The following is a 15,474-nucleotide window of genomic DNA, read 5'->3' as shown; positions in this document are numbered from 1 at the left end:
ACACACACACGCTCAGCTGCAGCCTCTCTCTATGTGTGTGTGTGTGGGACTCAAGCGATCTGTTTGGGCATATTGGTTGAGGTGTTCTATAGGCGGCGCAGCATTTTGTCTGCATCAAATTGATTTGGGAAATAAACATTTTACGTATTTTCCACAAAGCACAAAAATAAAATTTCTGAATGACTTAAAATAGATCTAATTGAATTGAGATAAGAAAAAGATAATAAATAACATTTCAAGTTTAAAGAAAAAGACAAAAAAACAAGAAAGAAAGCTCTAGTCGAGACTGCTCGACTACGAGATCCCCTGAACCCTACAAGCAACTGATATTTCAATAATAATTAGCAAACACACACACACACACACACACGCATACAAACAAACACACGCATACACACACACTCACATATACAGGCGATTGCGCTTGGGTTGCGCTGCAGTGTTGGCAATATAATGACAACTTATTTGTTGAATAATTTAATTTCTAGACGTACGATCGTAATGAAACTTTCAGAACGTAATCATAATGTTAAAATGTATGTGTATACCGAAGCACAAGTCTCTAGTATTTGATATACGACTTCTACAAAGATGAGGGTGAGGGGGTGGATTTAGGGGTGGGGGGTAAATTTTAACAAAAACCGAAATTGTATAAAATACATCTTAATATACATTTTAAATTTGGAGACTCTAGCTTGAAAGGTGTAGGAGATATAATTTTTTAAGTGATCTTCGATAAGGTTTTTTATCGATAAAAAAGTATCGGAATGAGTTATCGTTTTTTAGTGATAAACTCGATCTGCGCGTGATACATACGGACATTTTAAAAAAAAGTTGAAGTCTCTAGCTCTTATATCTTCTGAAATCGACGCGTTCATACATACGGACGGACGGACGGACGGACGGACGGACGGACGGACGGACGGACGGACGGACGGACGGACAGACAGACGGACAGGGCCAAATCGACTCAGCTTGTCGCCCTGATCAAGAATATATATACTTTGTGGGGTCTGCCACGCCTCCTTCTGCCTGTTACATACTTTTAACAAAACCATTATACCCTGATTTCCCATTTTCAATGGGTTCAGGGTATAAAAACAAATAAATAAAAAAAACTTTGATAAATTTGAAGAAAATTTGAAAATATTGAGATAAATTTGGCTCATAATTTATAAAAGCTAAACCCATTGAAAGAAAAGGCAAAAAAATTTACGTTTTAAATGAATATGTTTGTGTGAGCATGCAAAGTATTTGTTCATGATAATTTATATAGAATGGAAATTAAACTGTTTTAAAATTATATTAATTGCTTTATTTCATTTTATAATTTAGAAATTTTATTTTGATCTAAAACTCATTCAATTTGAGCAAAAAAAAAAAAAATATGAGTATAAATAATAAATTTCGATATTTAATATTGATAATAATTATTAATATTAATAAAAAATATTAAATATTTTCTATATATTTATGCTTTCATTTTGTTTACGATTTATTTGATATTCTTTTATTATATATATACAACATATATATTTTGTGAAATTCCTACCCTTCGATATTTACCATTTGCAGCAATAATATTTTGAGCTGTTATAAAATTTGCCATCAAAATATTTGCCTGCCTTTGAAACTCTTGCGTGTTCTGTTTATTTGCAAAGTTCAAACATCTCAAAGTTGAGTTCTTTTATTTTTGTGGCATTCAGAGCGAAAATGAAAACATGAAAATTGCAGAGATTTCAGCGTAGCCAAAAATATAATTAAATATGACATTATTTTGCAGCACGAAAAACGAAGGCGCAAAAGCATTTTCTAAACAACTCAGTTTCGATTTTGTTTATAACCGCAGGCAAACTGTGTGGATCTATATATATATATATACATATATCTATATATATGTATTTTCATATTTTTTTCTTTCTTTTTTGTTGAAATTTATGCAACATTTGTTGTTTGAGTTTTCGCGTGCGCCTCAAGTCCTGAGAACTTGACGTGACTTGGACTTGATTTTGTGCTGTTTTGCTTATGTTTGGTGTTTGTCGAGTTGCCACTCATGACTACACAGCGCCCACAGCACTTGCTGCCTATTTGCTTAGCACTCGACACATGACTCCTTCAGCTGACACGCCCCAGCCACCCCACACGCACAGTACTCCCACTACTCGAGAGTCGAATGCTGCGAATGCTCTCCAACGATTCGAACAGACCTCAGCGCCTCATGTATTTTTAAAACGATCATCAGACGAGCCTCATTATGAATGCCCCATATTGTATTTGCCGTTGTTGTGCTTGTTGTTGTTCGTTTTAGTTTTTCTTCTTTTTGCTCTTGCTTTTTTCCTCTTTTTCCTCTTTTTTCCCGATGTGTTTTCTTAATTTTTCCCCATTTACGTGCCCCGTTGCGCCACAGATTTGTGTGGCCCGCTTGGCAGCTGGGAGCAGGCAGCCCATGGCCCATTCCTTGGCTGCCAGTCGCCGTCAGCAGAAGAAACGCGCGCTCGAAAGAAAATCTATCTTGTTAGGGGAAAAGTCTCACGAAAAACGAACCAGAGGGAAAATGAAAATCTCGGGCGCGTCGAGAGCGAAAGTTGATAACTAAAACGTAAAAATCAAAAGTTTTTCCTTTTTTTTTCTATGCGGTCAACAATTACGTGATACATATATGTATATTTAGAGATAGATATAGAAACAGATATATGTATATGATATATGTGTTTGTATATCAAAATTTGTGCAGCGCCGGACGCGTGTCAAACTTTTGCCGGGCTGTCGTGCGTCGCAGTCGCGGTCGCCGCTGACGTCGCAGCTGGCGTTGACGCTGCTTGAAATGCCGGCTCGCCGTCGGCTGTGCTGGTGCTTGATCGGCCGATGGCGCCGTTTGGTTGAGTTTTTTAGTTTTAGTTCAGTTTCTGCCAGCGACGAGTGACACAGAGAAATGCGAGAATAATCCCTACGACGACGGCGACAAAAGACGACAGAAAACGACAAGAAACGAGCAAAAACAACAAAAAAAAAAAAACAAAAGCAATTTTCACACGAATAAGCAGCAATTTTTAGATTTAGCTGATTGAAGGCGGCAAACGCGGCGTATGCGTAATAAACACACACACACACACACTGCAACACACAGGCAGGCACAACAAATTAAACACACACACACACATATATATAGTGAAACCCACATACACATACAAACAGCTCACATACATATATAGTGCCTATATATATATCAAGAAGAAAGACTTTCGAGTGTGGCTTAGACGCGACGTAGACGATGCCAAATAATCGTAATCGTAATCGCAATCGTAATCGCAATAAACGAAATAAAAATCAAAATCAAAATCAAAATAAACAGCAAGCGGCAGCAGAGGAAAACGAAAAAGAAGAGCAGCAGCAGGAGAAGGTAGCAGCAGCAGCAGCAGCGGCAGCGGCAGCAACAACTTCATCAACATCATCATTAGCAGCAGCTGACGATCTTCAGAATGATCATAATGCAAATTCTGGCAGCATTTCAAATGGGTCACCAACGGCGAGCGACAGCGCCACAGCTGGCGATGAGGCAACTGGCATAGCCAGCAATGAGATCAGCCAGCGAGAGCTAAAAGAGGATCAGCCAGAAAATCGGAGTGAAGTCAAAGATCAGCTGGAAGATCCACAAAAAGATCTGACAGCAGAGAAGCCTAAGGAGCAGCTGATTGCAGTAAAAGAGAAAGAGGTAGACTCACCTAAAGAGCAGACAGTAGAAAAGCCTGGAGATCAGGTCAAAGAAGACTCGATTAAGCTGAAAGAGGAAGAACTTGACGATCAGTCTGAAGATCCAGCGAATAAACAGCCCAAAGAGCAGCTGACTGCAGTGAAAGCTCAGCTAAGAGAGGATCAGTGTACAGATCAGTCCAAGGAACAGTTGGTTGTAGTGAAGGAAGAAGCACTTGAAGATCAGTCAAAAGAAACGGCCAAAGAGCAGCTGACTAAAGAAAAAGAGGAAAAGCTTGTCGCAGATCAATTGCAGAACCCGTCCAAAGAGCACCTGATTCAAGTGAAACTTGAGGATCAGTTGGCTGTAGTAAAAGATCAGATTGAAGAATCACCAAAAGATAAGACAGAAGAGAAGGCTGACAATCAGCTTGCAGACAGAGAGCAGCCGCTTGAAGTCAAAGTTTTGATAAAAAAGGAGTTCCAAGCTTCGACTGCAGATCCGTCGGATATAGCAAAAGCAAAGCAGTTCGTCGACCAGTCAGTAACACAAGTCATAGATAAGCAAAAGGAACAGCTAATCGGGCAAGTTTCAATAGAAGATCTGAAAAAAGAGGAAATTGTCGATCAGCCAGCAAATCAGTCAAAGCAGCAGCTGGAAAATCATTCTATAGATCAATCAAAAGATCAGCCAGATAATCAATCTAAGCAACATTTGTTTGTTAAGACTGAGGATCAACTGAAACAACAGCCAGTGGTGCACATAGTGCCGGTACGAATTGAGCAGGAAGCGACAGCAACAGAACAGCAATCAGTTGTTGATAGAGCAGCAATGGGCGCCAAAAATTCCAAGCAGCAACGGCAGCAACAGCAGCAGCAGCAGCAGCAGCAGCAACAGCAGCAGCAGCAGCAGCAGCAACAGCAACCTGAACAGCAGCAACAGCAACAGCAGGAGGCTATCAAAGCACCAGGTAGTCCACGACAGGCCAAGGTCATAGTGCATCGCATAGTGCGCGAAGGCGACGATGATGCAAATGCACAGCAGCAACAGTTGCCGCAGCAACAGCAACAACAACAGCAGCCAAGTCAAGCAGAGCAAGAGTTGCCAGCAGCTGTGCAAGAGATCTTGGCCAATTGTCAGCTGCAACAGCCACTGGCAAAGCAACAACAACCGTCAAATGCACAACAGCAACAGTCGCCGGCACCGCAGCAACATGCAGCAAATCAGCCGCTGCAACGCAGCACCAAGGTGATCATACATCAGATACGCATCGAGACGGACGAGAAGGAACGCGCTCGCAGAGGTAAGCCAACAATTGAGGAGATCAGCAGCACCACAGCAACACCCGCACACAGCAACAGCAACAGCAACAGCACCAGCAACAACAGTGGCACATTGTCGCCGCCGCCGCGTTACCTCGTCGAATCGCCCTCGCCAAAGGCCGTGCAACAGTTCAGTAAATTCTCGCGCGACTTGCAGATTCAGGAGCTGGAGCAGAGCAGCGACTGCAGTTCTGGGGAGTTCAATGGGCCGCTGCAATCGCCGCTGGTCTTTGAGGCCGACTCCGAGACGGAGGCCACAGTCGCGCCCATCACCACGCCCACCACCAGCACAGCTCACTCGGCTCAGTTCCCTCCCGACCTGCCGTCCAGCAGTCGCGCCGACCCACAGGAGCAGCTGCGGCAGAAGCGCGCCAAGCGAAACGCAGTCGAAATGCACTTTCTGCCGCAGCTGCTCAGTCCGCGCTATTTGGACAGCATTCAGGAGGAGAACAGCGAAACGGCGGCAGCGCCCAATGAGCTAAGTCGCAGTGGCTCCGCCACGGATCAGTCCAAGTCGCGTCCAGCCGGGCCCCTCAAGGTCAACGAAACATTTCCGCGCAGCCATCTCGACTTTAGTCGTCGGCACAAGCGGCGCGAGGAGCCGATCGCTCTCATGCTGGAGACGAAACTGATCGAGCAGAGCGACAATCTGGAGAGCTGCACCCGGCTGCAGAGCACGCTGTCGCCCCAGTCCGAGGATGCCGAATTGGTTTATCTCAGCTCGTCGAGCTCGAGCAGTGTGTCGGATCTAATGGAGCTCGAACTGGAGGAGGCAGCTGCTCTCGCTGAGCGCGTTCTCATCGATCTGGACACCGATGCCAGCAAGCTTATCAATCGGCCCGACGATGAGCTGAGCAGCAACATCACCACGGAGCCCATCAGCTCATCCAACGAAACGGAAACCGAGGGCGAGTGTGAGGTTCGTAGCGCAACAGAAACTACTAACCCGAACTAACCGAAGGGCAGGAGAGATAATTATATAATGAACAAGGGTTTAGCGTGAAGGTAGGGAAGATGGAGCCTAGAGCATAGAAGATTGGAGAGTAGCAGAAATTGGATTTACTATATACATATGTAGTTGCTCATCAAGATAAAAAAGCGTTCTTTGTTGTTTAAGAGCAGGAAAAGCCAAAGACAAAACTAATGTGGTATTCATTCATAAAAAAAAGTATTTACTGTTTTCTTATCATAGTTTCAGATCAGTTTTTGTATGCCAAAGAGTACAAATTTTTACAAATTTTATAATTTATAATTAAGTATTCATAAAAACTTGAAATTCCATTAAAATATACTGTAAAATTATGTTGTTCACATAAGGCACAATATTCTAATTCATCCAAATTTATAAAATTTATAATAAAAGACATCCATGGCAAGAGACTTGCTCGTATTATCTACATATATAAATAGACTTATTGGATACAAATTAGGACTGACTGCATTGATTGGGCAGATCCAAACACCAAAGAAGAAATCCTACGCCTACACAGAACAGAACTCTATATGTATAAATAATTATATATATACCTCAATATACTCATATAAAATATTGTCCATAGCGTATCATATCAGCTAGATAAATCTTCAAGTATTTTTTCGTGCCGGCTTAGCATATATTAGTCTAAATGAAGCATTTATGATGTATATATTTTTATGATGAATTGCTTTCTGAATGTATATTTTTTGTTGTTTCTTATTTAGCAGATTCTTTTACGCTAAATTCTGTAACAAATCCGTTTTTCATAAATATTCCGCTTTTTCCTAAATATTTATTTACTCAGTTTACTTGGAGCAAAAACTTCAGACAGCAAAGTGACAGCCGTGCGCATTTGCTTAGAAATTACTAACTATATATCTATAGACAAAATACTATAAATCATTTTGATTGAACATCCAGCAATAGCTCAATTTTTATTTGACTTCAAAGACTAAACAGGTTTGCCATAAATCAAAAGAGATATTTTTTTGCACTAGAGAAATATTTTTAAAATGTAAAAAAATCATAATAAAACAAGTAAGAACGTTGCAGTCGGGCGCTACCGACTGCGGGATACTCATTCACATCCCGCGGAAAACTCTTTTTTGTAAATTGCAAATTTTGTTATTTTAGCTTATTTTATATTTTTTAAATATTTAAATTTTATTTTTATATTTTATAAAAATCTTTCCTTCCGTGTTATCAATGCCTATTAAGCCTATTTGTATATACATATACATACATACATATGTATGTAGGTAGCTCAAGCATATAAATGTCGCAATTTGATAATACAAATGCCGATTGCCACGCCCCTAGTGGCCGTAGACACCTCATTTTTGGCCAGTTCTTAGAAAGAGCTAACGGTAACGTAAATGCGAAATTTGAATGCTTGCGCTCAAAAAATGTGAAAATTACAGGGTATTTTTCGATATGCCACGCCCCCAAAGAGGCGTGACAATTATTTTTGGGGCATCGATAGAGGACGTTACCAGTAACTCAACTATCCAAATTTGAAGCTTCTAGCTCTTAAACTGTCGGAGATATAAAGTTTTGCGGTTTGCCACGCCCCCTTCGGACGGACATATATCCACTATAGCTTGTTGGACTTGGGAGGTCAACTCGCGTATATATACCAAATTTCAAGTCTGTAGCATCAATAGTGCCTAGAATATAGCCAAATTTGAAAAATCACTATATCTTCAGGTTCGATTTGCCACGCCCCTAGTAGGCGTAGACATAAAAATTTTTCATCAGTCATTATAGAATTATAGCATTAGCTTACGTGCGAAATTTCAACGTTCTAGCTATAGAACTTTAGGAGATACAGTTTTATCTGATTTGCCACGCCCCCAATAGGCGTAGATATATCCACCATAGCTTTTTGGACTTGGGGGGTCAACGCGGACCTACATACCAAATTTCAACTTTCTAGCTCTTCAACTAACATGATTTCTGGTATATCGGAAAATGCATTTTCCGATTTGCCACGCCCCTAGTGGGCGTATCGGGAAAATTTTAACACTTTATAAATCGGAGTTATACACGAATATGTGTTCCAAATTTCAAGTCTCTAGCTTCAATAGCGGCGAAATGAACTGCGTTCATACGGACAGACGGACGGACGGACGGACAGCAAGACGGACATTGCACAAAACCAATATACTAATTCACTTCGTGAATGAGTATAATAAAAAGATAAAAATATTAGTAAAATCAAAATGTACATATACTGAAAAAAGAAAAATAAACAAAAAATAAAATAAAATAAATAAATTAATTAATTTATTAGCTTTTAAAAAAATATATATGTATAAAAAAAAAATAAAAATTAAATATAAAATACTATACAAAAATATCAATAAAAATAAATATAAAAGTAATATATATATGTAAATGTAAATATTCATATTTAGTATATTCACAAAAAATATGCAAAAATAAATATAAACTTGTGAATATATAAATGAATGTAGAACAGCTCACAGTTCTCCTGTTTATAATGAACAAATTTATGACATTCTTGTATAGTAATTTATAATGCATAGTTAAACGTTTTATTTTCGAGCAAATTTTAGTGCTTGCATCTGTTGGCTATCTAAGCAAAGAGTCTATCAAGAGTATATAAAACAGACTAAATCAAAGAGCAAGAAGAATATAAGAGGAATATAAGTCAAAGAGCAGAACTATTATACAAGCTTATAGTATTTAACAGTATATAGTATTTTTTGAAAAATCCGAAACAAAAAATTCCACAATTCTATAGAGAGTGTGAATGGAATAGGCTCCACATGAAATAGCTCTTAATTGCTTTGTTTTGTTGGCTAAAAAATTCTAGAAATTTGGGTCATTCAGATACGCAATTGAACGCAAAGTGCGCCACGTTTATGGTTCAGTTTATTTTATTTAGTTTTTGGCTTTGTGCGTAAGAATCTAACAGGCAATTCGCATAGCGATACACAAGTACAGCAACAACAATTGCAGGTCGAAACGGAAGTGGACACGGAAACGGAGGCAACAACTGCGGCCGAGCAGTCGTCGAGTCGCGAGAGCACACCTGTTAACGCTCAATCCCCATTGCCAGAGCAGGCCGCTGCCGCAGGCAATGTGCTGGCAACGGCAACGGCAACGCCAACGGCGACAGCGACAGCGACGCCAGCAGCGACGCCGCCCACGCACGCTGTGGCCAACGAAGGCGAGGCGAGCAAATTGGCCAACAGTTCGACTGCAACCGCTTCGCTGGCGGCCACGCGCGAGGAATTCGTACGCAATATGGACAAAGTGCGCGAATTGATCGAAATGACGCGACGCGAGCAGAGCGGAAACGGAAACGGAAATGCGAACGGGAACGGGAACGGTAACGGTAACGGTAGCGTAAGCGCAGACGTTAACGGAAACGAAATCGCGTCGCGTTTTGCTGCTGCTGCTACCGAACAGCAACAGCAGCAACAGCAGCAACAGCAGCTGCAGCAGCAACAGCAGCCAAGTGAATTGCGTTGTAGGTTATCACCCACGCCGCCGCCTGTGCCACCACCACCCAGCTGCATGCACTATACCCCAACCACACAACAGCAACAAACGCAGCAGCAGCAGCTAGAGCAACAGCAATCACAATTTGATTTGCATGCCAAAGTGAATCCTTTGTTGCTCTCGCGGCAAGAGTCGAACGATTCGCACTGCTCGGACAGCACACAGCACAGCCAATGCACCGCCATAAACATGGCCTCACCACCACCCACACCACACACACTTGCCCCACCGCCACCCACAGCATCCACTCCACCCACTCCACCCCAGCGCCAACATTCAGCCATTTCCACAATTTCAGCTGAGCAAGCGGAAGCGGATCGCATCAAGAAATTGCGTCTGCTATGCACCGAGACCTTGGCCTCCATGCCCTATGGCGAGCAGATGCTTGAAGAGCTCGCAAGTGTGGCACAAAATATACAACAACAGCAGCAGCAACAGCAACCACATCAGCAACAGCAGCAGCAACAGCAGCAGCAGCAATCGAACATGCCTTATCCTCTGCCTCAGCTGCCTCATATAAGCGAGCTGCAGCTGTCGCTGAACCAGGTCCAGGCTGAGGAGAAGGACGCCTGGCTGGGTGTGCCCACGCAGGCGGATCCTCAGCTGCTAGTGTGCCTGTCGCCCGCACAGCGTGCCCTCGCACAGCAGCAACAGTTGCAGCCGGCGGCCGATCAGCTGCTGGATGCGCACGAGAAATTCGTGCAGCGTCGCGGCTATCATGAGCTGAGCAGAGAACAGGTGCGCGCCATGGACGAGGCGCAACTGAATGCCGAGCAGCAGCAGATACTCAAAACAGCGGCCAAAATGCGCGAGTTGCGCAAGAGTCTAACGCCCACGCCAACATCGCCGACGCCGCAGCAGCAGCAGCAGCAGCAACAGCAGCCGCCGCCGGTGCCTGTGAAGAGCGCTGAGACAGCGGCCAAGGCAAAGAGCCAACAGCAGCAGCAACAGCAGCAACAGCCAGATGACGCAAGCCTGCCAATGAGAGACACAGCAGCAACAACAGCAGCGACAGCGACATCATCACATGAAAATAAACCAAGAGCAGCAGCAGCTGATCAGTCGTTGCCTTACGCATTCGAGCAGTCGACCAAACACAGCAGCAACATCAGCAGCAGCAGCAGCAGCCACAGTCACAGTCACAGTCAGAGTCAGAGCAGCAACAGCAACTACATGAACGGCAGCAAATTTCCAGCCAGCATGGAGAGTGAATTGGCGCGCATGTTCCCGAGCATCGCGCCGCAGGGCGACATATTCGCGGAGCAACGCAAGCGATTCTCCAACATCGAGTCGAGCAGCCGGCAACAGTTGCTGCCGGCGCAGAGCAAGCGCTACTCGAACATTGAGACGAGCTCGTACGAGTCCCAGAAGCGTGTGGAGAACGGACAAGTGGTCTACGACAGCAGCAGGAGCAAGCGCGAACAGCGGGAAGAGGGCGAGCCGATCACTAACAATGGTAAGCAGGCAGCAACAGTTGCAACAGCAGCAGCTGCAGCAGCAGCACCAGCAACAACAGTGGATGAGGTGGATTGTGCACCGCCTCCTGTGCCGCCACCGCCGGCAGCAGCTAATATTATGTCAGCAACGAAATTAAATGGCTTGTCAAACACTTTCAACGATGACGCACAGCAGCAACAGCAACAACAGCAACAGCAATATAAAGAGAGCAGCCAGACAACAACAGCAACATCTACAGCTGGCAGCCATGCCAAGGTGAACACTGGCAGCACTGGCAGCGGCACTTATGAGGAATTTCGGCAACGTGCCAAAGCAGCGCTCGACGCAATTGCGCAGCCTTCGCCGGACAATGAAAAGCTCTTCAAGGACTTTGACGCCCTCTCCCAGCAGCTGAATGCCGAGCTGCAAACGGGACGCGAGCAGCGGCAGCAGCGCGACAAATCCGCCTCGCTCTACGATCTCAGTCGGCTGACCAACAGCAACAGCAGCAGCAGCAATGGCCACGTCAGCAACAGCTGCCAGCAGGAGCAGCTGAAGCGCCAGCGACATGCGCACATGCAGGAGCTGGAGCGCGAGATCGAGCGCTCGGCCAGGTCGCGCCAGGAGCGTTTGTCCTCGGTGCCGCGCACTGTGGAGATTCCCGTTGAGCTGGCGCCGGACTACCGTAGCCGTCGCTCCGAGTCGCTGTGCAATCTCAGCGAGAGCGGCGGGCAGCGGCCGCACACGTCCGCGGAGCACTATCCGCGCCAGCAGCAGGACGACTGGGCGCGCTACGCCAACGACCTCGGCTACTCGGAGAACATTGCGCGGCCGTTCGCCCGCGAGGTGGAGATCTGCTATCAGCGGCAGCGACAGCCGCACAGCGGGATACGCGCTCCACGGCTCTCGGCCAGCACGAACGATCTGTCCAGCAGCAGCAGCTACGATGGCTTCAATGCGTACGGAGGCGGCAGGAGGCATGCGCCCATGCTGCAGCAGGCGCCGCAGCAGCAGCGGCCGCACTACGCCAGCTGCTACTCGATGATCGAGCGCAATCCCAATCCCACGTACATCAGCACCACCTCCAGGCGGGGCGTCTCGCCGGCGCCACAGCCGCCGCACTCGGGCCAGCCTCCTGCCTACGACCGGCAGCAGCGGCGCGCCTCGCTGCCGCGCGAGCTGCACGAACAGCAGCTGAAGTATATACTGAGCAAGGAGGAGGAGCTGAAGCTGGAGTTTGAGCGGCTGCAGCAGGAGCGTCGCCGGCTCATGGAGGAGATGGAGCGGGCGCCGACTGTGCTGCAGGCGCCGCCGCCGCGACGCGAGAGCTACCGGCCGGCGCCGAAGCTGCCGACGCTGAGCGAGGACGAGGTGTTCCGCCAGCAGATGGCCGAGGAGTGGATGCACAAGGTGGCGGAGCGCGAGGAGCGGCGCCAGCACAAGATCATCAAGATCTCTAAGATCGAGGACGAGCAGCAGCACGCCACCGAGGAGCAGGCGAACATTAGCGACGAGTTCCTCAACCGGGTCAAGGAGCGGCGCCACAAGCTGGCCATGCCCGCGGACAGTGACTGGGAGAGCGGCGCCGAGTCGCAGCCGGTGCAGGCCAAGGCGGAGTCCGATGTGGATGGGGAGGCGGTGCCGCCAGTGCGTGTGCTCGAGGGCCAGGCGGAGGCGAATCTGCGCGAGCTGCCGCGCCACTTGCGCGAATTCGCCAAGTTCAGCAGCTGTGAGCAGCTGGAGGGAGGCCAAGTGGAGCGGCACGAGCAGCAGGAGAGGAACGAGAGCGCCACGGACAATGCACAGTGCAGCGCCACCAAGAAGTCGACCATTGTGAAGACGTACAAGGTGTCCCGGCTGCCGCCGTCTGTCCAGGGTGAGTTAGCCAGGGACCAGCAGCCGATAGCCGCCCCCTTGGCTGCCAATCGTTATCGTTATCGCTCCAATACCGCGAAACTTGTTAGTCATAATCTGCAATTTGGCAACGCTTCTGTAACTAGCTCCTGCCGCTCCCAAACGCCTGACACTGGTTGTGGTTCCGCTTCCAAAGGTTCCTGTTCCTCAGCACCCTCTTCACCCTCCTCCTCCACTCACTCCACTCTTAGTTCCCCCATAGCCCAAGCAACACCCATTCCCATTCCCAGTCCCAGTCCCCGTAGCCCAGCACCAACTAGCACCCAGTCCACCGATAGCAACAATAACACATCCAACTCATCCGCCGGCTCAACAGCTGGCAGCATTTTCAGTGCAGCTCTGCTGATCGGGCTGTCCGTGCTGACGGTCTGGAACAAGTTCGGCTAAATACCAAAGACACTCGGAGAAATTTATGTGTGTGTGAGTTCTAAGTCTAAAGCAGTTGGAATTTAGGCTGAGAGAAATTATATTTTGTCGTATTCTGATTTATAATTTATCTAAAGAAACTAGTTTTTGAAACTTGGAACTATTAGTTCCGCTTCAATATGTATTTCTCTAAATATTTATATGAATTTATGAAAAAGAATTCAGGTATTACTTACTTGAGATTGTTTTAAGTTAAAGTATCTTGGATACATCCATTTTGTTTACATCCCATTTCAAAATTTGTGCATAGAAGTTCCTTAGCGAATTCTTGAAAAAAAGACCGAAAAGAATATTTTGCTATAAAAAGCATGAACAAATTTTCAATGAAATATAAATTAATCAAATAAATATTATATTTTATTATCAAATATATATTTAAATATTTTTTTCTATTTCTATAAAAATATAGAAAAAATGTATGCATAATACAATTTTATTTAAATATTTAAAAATGCTCAACATTTATTATTTAAATATATTTTTTTTTAATTAATTATTTTATTTATTTATTCAAATTTATTTTAAATTAATTTTGTAAATTTATTTATTTTTATTTAATTTATTTATTGAATATCTTAAATACAAATCTAAATAAGTAGTACTATTGCAATAATAAATACGATAAATTATAAAAAAAGTATAGAAAATTCTAACTGAAGAAATTCCATAGTAAGACTCTAGTAACATGCACATATGATTTTCTCTGAGTGTACTTTAAATGCAAACTCATTGGTGAATGGTCATTTGGCACATCCTCTCACATCTCTCACGAAACTTATTGTAGTTATGTGCTTATTGTTGTTGTAGACACAGAATCTCTCTCCTTCTCTCTCACTCTCACTCTCTCACAAAAATGTCTCTCTCTCTCTCTCTGTGTGTGTGTTGCTCTTTTGTATATCAAATTTCTCTCTATATCGCCGCCCTCACACAGACAATGATAAAACAGCAACCAACAACAACAACAACAACAACAATGAAAACACCAGCAACAACAGCAACAGCTACAACAACCAGAACAACAACAACAACATTACAAGAGAAACAACGTCAACCATGCATAGCCATATAGTCAATGAATCCCGATCCGAATCGAATTTCAATCGAACAGGAACGCCCATGCCCTCGTCTGCGCCATTTTTGGGCAATTTTCATAGAAATTTCGATGAGCTCTTTGCCAGTTCACCCTTCCGCTCGAAAATCTTCGAAGAGTTTGATAAATATTGGCGCAATTTCGACAGTAAAACCACGTCCGACAGTTTCTGAATATGCCTAAATATATAGCAAAATACTCTCGATACGCACGCCCAGAAACCTTTGTTAATGGAACCGCAAAAAAAACGCTTTAAAAACAAAACAAAAACAATAATAAAGATACATATATTTAAACAAAATCCTTTCCCCCAGCCTCACCTCTACAGCATGCAGCCTAAATATAACTAAATGAAAACCTTTCAATTATGTATATTTTTGTCCTAGACAACTGTTGAATAAAAAAAATAAACAAAAAGATATAAAAACGTTTTGTGAAAATTAGTTAATTGTTTTTATTTTCTCTTTTCGAAATTAATACAAAATGAATTCAATTTATATAGTGTTGTTGAATGTTTAATAAATGATCGATTGATTAACAAAACTCAATTGTTATTTAGTGTTTATTATTTTGTATGCATGATCCATATAAATATTTATCTATTTATCAATATATATACATGATTTAGCTCTAAGCTCTGTCATCGAGAGATTCGTTTTGTGCTAAGCGCTTGTAAATGATGCTTGACCAACTGACTAATACTGTGAATGTCCCAAATATGCATATTTATAAACATACATATATCGAATGTAACTAATAAACAAAAATAAAACTCATAATTCATAATTTAAGCATTACTTTAAATGTATAGTCATTCAATAGAATGGATCCATTAAATATGGTAAATTAATTAGTTTATAAAATTAGTAAATCGGTGGCATTTATTTTAATATTTTTCTACTCATACTTCATATTATAATTTCATCAGATAAGAATAATTCCTCCAATCTAGATTTTATGAATATAACTGTTTAATTTAAGCTTTGTACTTGCTTATATACTTAAAGCTTGTCTTACATTTATATATCCATTCTGAAATCACTAAAAAAGCTCTTTAAAGCCTTAACACATTTAATTCTATCAAAGG

The 15,474-nt window shown here is 43.6% G+C and overlaps 2 protein-coding genes across 16 annotated transcripts in view; one reads left to right on the top strand and one right to left on the bottom strand.

Moving 5' to 3' along the window:
- RNaseZ (ribonuclease Z) overlaps window positions 1-15,474 on the bottom strand; it is a 93,973-nt gene that overhangs the window by 46,510 nt on the left and 31,989 nt on the right. The window lies entirely within an intron of this gene.
- The window catches only part of CAP (Cbl-associated protein), a 47,395-nt gene that overhangs the window by 3,244 nt on the left and 28,677 nt on the right, over window positions 1-15,474 (top strand). For 8 of the 14 annotated variants that reach the window (XM_089260936.1, XM_089260938.1, XM_089260939.1 and 5 more), the window contains exons 2-4: window positions 3,196-5,932; window positions 8,975-9,081; window positions 9,118-12,833. In XM_089260936.1, coding sequence (XP_089117062.1) covers window positions 3,272-5,932; window positions 8,975-9,081; window positions 9,118-12,833 — 6,484 coding nt within the window. In that variant the 5' untranslated portion in view covers window positions 3,196-3,271. Of the gene's footprint in view, window positions 1-3,185; window positions 5,933-8,974; window positions 9,082-9,117; window positions 12,834-15,474 lie in introns of all 14 variants that reach the window. The other 6 variants (XM_089260946.1, XM_089260944.1, XM_089260945.1 and 3 more) reach the window with 4 other exon arrangements.

The sequence above is a fragment of the Drosophila navojoa genome, chromosome 5 (assembly GCF_054131105.1).
Source record: "Drosophila navojoa isolate 15081-1374.11 chromosome 5, UAZ_NAV_1.0, whole genome shotgun sequence".
Taxonomy (NCBI): Eukaryota; Metazoa; Arthropoda; class Insecta; order Diptera; family Drosophilidae; genus Drosophila; species Drosophila navojoa.
The sequence above is the reverse complement of the archived record's forward strand: the minus strand, read 5'-3'. Positions and strand labels throughout refer to the sequence as shown.